The sequence below is a fragment of the Hemiscyllium ocellatum genome, chromosome 37 (assembly GCF_020745735.1).
Source record: "Hemiscyllium ocellatum isolate sHemOce1 chromosome 37, sHemOce1.pat.X.cur, whole genome shotgun sequence".
Lineage (NCBI taxonomy): Eukaryota > Metazoa > Chordata > Chondrichthyes > Orectolobiformes > Hemiscylliidae > Hemiscyllium > Hemiscyllium ocellatum.
The window spans coordinates 20,122,046-20,128,045 of record NC_083437.1 but is presented as its reverse complement, the minus strand read 5'-3'; the positions used below and the strand labels follow the sequence as shown (position 1 = coordinate 20,128,045).

The 6,000-nt window shown below is 45.1% G+C and overlaps 1 protein-coding gene across 8 annotated transcripts in view; it reads right to left on the bottom strand.

The window, feature by feature from the left end:
• Window positions 1–756: 756 nt before the first annotated feature.
• The window catches only part of LOC132833830 (kazrin-like), a 704,169-nt gene continuing 698,925 nt past the window's right edge, over window positions 757–6,000 (bottom strand). For 6 of the 8 annotated variants that reach the window (XM_060852461.1, XM_060852462.1, XM_060852464.1 and 3 more), the window contains one exon: window positions 757–3,931. In XM_060852461.1, coding sequence (XP_060708444.1) covers window positions 3,776–3,931 — 156 coding nt within the window. In that variant the 3' untranslated portion in view covers window positions 757–3,775. The remainder of the gene's footprint in view (window positions 3,932–6,000) is intronic. The other 2 variants (XM_060852468.1, XM_060852465.1) reach the window with 2 other exon arrangements.

Genomic DNA, 6,000 nt, shown 5'->3' with positions numbered 1-6,000 from the left:
ATGCATTAGAAATTTATGTGGTCGTACACAAGACATGGAAGCCCTCAGGATCATTTGCAGTGATTGAATAAAGTTGCCTTTTCTGACCGTATGGGTCAGCGGGGTTTTCACTTTCCATTTTAGGAGTCACTTTCCACCAGCATCTCTATTCACAAATGGTAACAAAGTAAACTATCTCGTTTTGATTGCTTTGGGGGTTTCTAATCTGTCTTCTGAGGATTACAAATAGTGATTTTGTTCACTTTCTCTTTCAGTAAATCTGAAGCTGGCCCTGAACACAAATGGACAAGTCTTGGACTCTCTGAGGATTTAGAATTGCAGAACCTGAGGATCGTGAGAGAGTAGGAGGAGGCCATTCAGCCCAGTGTGTCTGGGAGGACTCTCTGAATAAGCACTTCATCCAGCATCATACTCCTCCCCACTCCCCCCCCTCAACCCCCCCAAATCTCCAAGATATTACTTCAAACAAAAATCAGAAAACCATCTTTAGAGAAGATTTGGAGGTGCTGGTGTTGGACTCGGGTGAACAAAGTTAAAAATCACACAACACCAGGTTATAGTCCAACAGGTTTAATTGGAAGCACTAGCTTTCGGAGCGCTGCCCCTTCATCAGGTGATTGTGTCCACAAGGAGCGGTGCTCCGAAAGCTAGTGCTTCCAATTAAACCTGTTGGACTATAACCTGGTGTTGTGTGATTTTTAACTTTAAACAAAATGACTTTCAGCAGACTTGCTGATTATTTGTAAATTGGTTCAAAGTGAGGGGAAAACCATCTGTTTGACTGCTTGACAAATTCGCAGAAAACCATCCCTTCCCTTTTTAATTAGTGGGGCAGGCAGGACATCATGAAGATGGGGCAGATTGGCTGGTCAATGAAAAGTGTGGGATTGAGATGAGGTGGCACCTCCACTACCACATGTCCAGGTACCTCGAGTGACACTGGAGAAACCAGGAGCTGTACGAATATCTTTTTAAAAAAAAGATGGAATTGATCCTGTGAGCAGGCGGTGTGAGTGTGACCGTGATAGCCAGCAGCAATGGACTGGAGGGAAAACAGCAAAGGCAGAGAAAACGGAGATTTCTGTCAAACATTTCAAATAACATAGCAAGTCAAAATAAAACAAAATCTCTGTGAGTATGTTTAAATTTTTTTTAAAAAGCATTGCCTTTTTCTATTCAACAAATATTCACAGAATACAAAATAAAATCAGTAGTTAGTTTAACATTCTTTGATGATTTGAAACAGTTCACGTCGTATCCTTGTTATAGACGAGGTTATTGTGGGACTGGTTGCACTATCAAAGTACGTTAGCCAAGCAGTTCAAACACCAATGTGGAGCAGTCCGTTAGTTTGTCAAGCTGTATTCATACTGATGAGACTGCACCTTAACAAACCTCGCAGAATGGTTTGCTGTGGGTCTTCCTCTTTTTGCTCTACTCTTTGCTATTGCAGCCTGTTGCTGTCCCGATCAGCCTGGGCGTGAGATTCTCTGACACTGCTGAACCAAATGTCACTGCACAACTAGCTGCCGGCTGCTTTGAATCTCACCGTCTCCCAGGAGTAATGTGGTTGCTCACTCTTGCTTGGCTCTCCGTCCCCAGGTGCCCAGAAAACAATAGGGAGCTGAGGTCAAAGTGTCAAACAACTCCCGTGATGCCAACTGGTGCGATTATGGATGATGTTCTGAGTGATTTGAGAACCCTTAGCTGAAATAGGCAAAATTCACTAGCTGAAGGAACTAACCAGGGATGAGGGACTCCCGATATGTAGAGAGATCAGTGAAGCTAGGATTCTCTCCTTTGGAGCTGAGAAGGTTCAGATTTATCACAGGGGTTCAAAGTAATGAGGGTTTTCTGAAAGTCAATTGAGAAGAAATTGTTTCCACTAATGAAGGGTTTGATGACCAGAGAACACAAAGTTAACATACTATACAACAGACGAGGGGGGTAGAGTAGGGAGGAGAAGTTTCTTTAACACGACAAGTTGTTCTGAGCTGGAATGCATTTCCTGAAGGGTCAGTGGAAGCAGATTTGAAGTTGCAAAAGGGAACTGGAAGTATGTTTGAAAAGGAAGAGAATTCCCAGGTTCTGGGGGAAGAGCAGGGTATGGGGACTAGGTGGATAACTCTTTCACACAGCTACCATATGTATGACGGGCCAAATGACCTCATCCTGATTCTTGTGAAATCTGACCCACCATCAGGGCACTAACTGGGCTTGGATCTTTGACTAGTTACTGTGTAAAGCTGGGGAGGACTGTTAAACTCTGACCTCAAGAGGATAGAATTCACTTTGATGTCGAAGCATTGTAACCTCTTTAAGAACCTCCTGCACCTTCAGACCGTGAGATACAGGGGAACAAAGGGAACAATGTTTACCAAATACATTGAAACTACTCAATGTTTTGTGGCTGCAGTTCCTCACACAAACCTCTCTAGCCAGACTCTCTGAGGTCATGCTCTTCAGCGGTTTCTGAGGGTATTTCTGATTTGTTCCACAGTGAAATGTAGTGGGTGTACCATGGGCAACGTGGCTTTCGAACTGATGCTGGGCACCAGGGTTGGAACCTGGGATCTTTCTGGATTGTACTATCTCACTTTACCTTCTGGAGGGAGTCTCAGCTTATGATATTCCGATCAGGGCTTCATCCTTGAGTTGTCTGAGCCCACAGCCCAGTTGAGACATGTCCCACTTTATGGCAGCCTGGGTTCTGATGCTCTTTCTGGATCAATACCATTAAAGGCTGTATCCTGGCTCAGTTTGACCTGCTGAATCTGGATGGTTCTTGCCAATCAGTAATGCACTCTGTCCAACACTCCCAGGGACAGTCAGGCCCAGCCGTGGAGGGACTCCTTGCAAATGGCAGAATTGAAAGCGGTCTGTCTCAGCCCAGCTCTGGGAAGCCACATCGAAGGGTGATGAAAGCTGCAATCCTAGTGGGAGCACAGCCTCCCCAAGTTCAGCCTGTTATGGACTGACCCTCAGGCTGTTTGCTGAAACGTGGCTTTGTGTAGGAGTTCCTGCGTAACCCACATCAACGCAGAGGAGCAGCGAGGACAAGGGCTCCACTCTCGGTAAGGATAATATTGATGGTTATCACCAAAATAGAAGACTTGACTGGAATGCCTGGCATGGGTAAAACACTTTCATGTAGCAAAGAAGAAATTCATTGAAGTAAAAGGTCCCCCATCGATTCCTTCCCTTTCGCCAAATCTGAGGGCAATTTGCCAATGGTGTGTAGTGAAGCTGTTCGGGTTCTGGTGCAGTACTCCAGAGGTGGTTAAAGGTCAGGACTGCTCCATGGATCCCCCATTAAAATGTGGACAACAGGTTGACCGCTGATGTATAACCTCACCTTTTAGGGAACACAATTGGGAACATTATTAGCACCTCCATCTCAGTAAAAAGGGACATTGTTTGGACAGTTGTTAGGGTAAGGGCCATGTGCACTTCCTGTGCCCTCCTATGTTCAGTTGAATCCATTCAAGATAAAGACCTTCACCAACAGAAAGCTGGTTTGAGAGTGGAACCAAACCTCCTGGTCCTGAGGCACAGTATAGTGGCGGTGACATGGAGCTCATCCTAATTAGTAAGAGGCAGTTTCTTACCAGCTTTCCCAAAATGGCCACCTATAGCCAACTGGAGACAAGGTGAAAAGAGCGAACCTCATTTAGTTGGTTGGAAAGTCCTCCATTTTCCCCCTGATGTTCCGAAGGGGCTGTTGATTTGGAAAAGTGTACACTCCCTCCAGCCGTCCCCAGTGCCCAGCTCTGTCCTACACATTAGTAACCTCTATCCCAGGGAAAGTTTGGAGAGAGCTGCATGCTGTTCTGGACACTGCCCCCTCGGAGTCTCCCTGTGCATGTGAGGAGTAGGCCTCATGGAAACTGAGATCTTTTCTGCCAAATGTCTTCATTGGTTCCATTGGTCCCTAGGTGTAAAATTTCAAAACAAAAGGAATTTGTCTTTATATAGTGTGACAGCACATTGCTCAGAAACATTCATCGCATAACGTGAGGTTGAAGCATTGTGACTGATATCATGGAGGCAAACACGGCAGCACACTATAAAGTCCCAGAAATAGAATGGAAGAAATGCAGAAACTCAGCAGGTCTGGCAGCATCTGAGGAGAGAGAGAGACAGAGTGTTTGTTTTGAACTCGTCTATGTATAAGAGGCATTGCAGACTCGAATCATTAACACAGTTTCTCTCTCCACAGAGGATGGCAGATCTGCTGAGTTTCCCCAACAGTCTCTTTGTGTGGTTTGGATTTCCAGCATCTGCAGTATTGTGCTTTTATTCGAGAATCGCTGGATAACTGTTTTTGTTTGAGAGAGAAATGAAAAGATGCAGAAATCTGAAGGCAACCCTTCAGCAGGAGGTATAGCTGTCTGCCCATTCACAACACCCAGCCTACTCCTCACACCGAAAGTGAAAATGACTCTCAAAGATTGCTACAGAGGCCTCACATTTACTTCATCACCAAAATAAATAAACTTTTGTGAGTTTGTGTGGCAAACACTGAAACATCATTGATGTTTATTCTACCTTTGTACCTCTCTACCTAGCTCTGTCTTGATTCACCTAGCAACCTTGTCTCCCCATGTACCTAGCAGTCCGTTGTCTATTTATCCACATATCCAGCAGCTTTGAATCTTTTAAGAATGTATTATTGCTGAAGCACAAAATTGTGATGGAGCAGGAGGCCATTTGAATCATTCATGCACTCGTTCACTGAGCAATTTGACTTAGTGCGAATCTCCTGTAACCCTGCTTATTGTATCCTTTGAAATAATCATCTCATGCCCTCTTAAATGTCTCAATTAAACCTGCTACCATTAAACTTCCAGGCAACGTCTGCCAGACTGTTTGCTGTCAGAAACGTTCTTTCCTCACCTCACATTTGCTGGTTTTGAAAACTATTTTATATCTCTGTCCTCTGGTTCTTGATTGTCTAAGGAATGTGAGAGCAATTTCTCTCTATCTACACCATCAGATTAGATTACTTTAGATTAGATTAGATTACTTACAGTGTGGAAACAGGCCCTTTGGCCCAACAAGTCCACACCGACCCGCCGAAGAGTAACCCACCCAGACCCATTCCCCTACATTTACCCCTTCACCTAACACTATGGGCAATTTTGCATGGCCAATTCACCTAACCTGTACATTTTTGGACTGTGGGAGGAAAAGGGAGCACCCAGAGGAAACCCACACAGACACGGGGAGAACGTGCAAACTCCACACAGTCAGTCGCCTGAAACCTTCTATTAGATCTCCTCCCAATCTTCTCTTCTCCGATCTAGCCTCATGCCTGAAGTTTCTCATCCCTGAATCCATTCTTGTAAACCTCTTCTGCTCTCTTTCCAATGTGTTCACATACTTCCTAAAGTGTGTGCCCAGAGCTGTACACAATACTAGGATCTAGGTTCAGCATAGCCTCCCTGCTCTTATGCACTATACCCCTATGGAGTCTAGAATACTGCTTCAACAGCTACTCTCCCTATCTGTCCTACCACCTTTAATGATGTATGTGCATATATATCCAGGTGTCTCTGCTCCTGCAGACTCTTTAGAGTAGTAATCTTCTTTATGTACCATCTCCTAGAATCCCTACAGTGTGGAAGCAAGCCATTCAGCTGACCTTCTGAAGAGCATCCCAGCCCCCTACCTTATCCCCATAACCCTGCATTTCTCATTGCTAATCCACCTAGCTTGCACATTCCTGGACACTATGGGTAGTTTAGCATGGCCAATCCACCGAACCTGCACCTCTTTGGACAGTGAGAGGAAACCCACACAGACACAGGGAGAACGTGCAAACTCCACACAGTCAGTTGTCAGGGGCTGGAATTGAGACAGAGACAGCGGCGCTAACCATTGAGCCACCATGCCTTCCAAGTTATTTCTAACAAGATGGGTTCCCTCACACTTCTTCATATTGAACTCCATCTGCCCCCTAATTGCCCCATCCACCAACTTGTCAATGTCCTTTTGAAG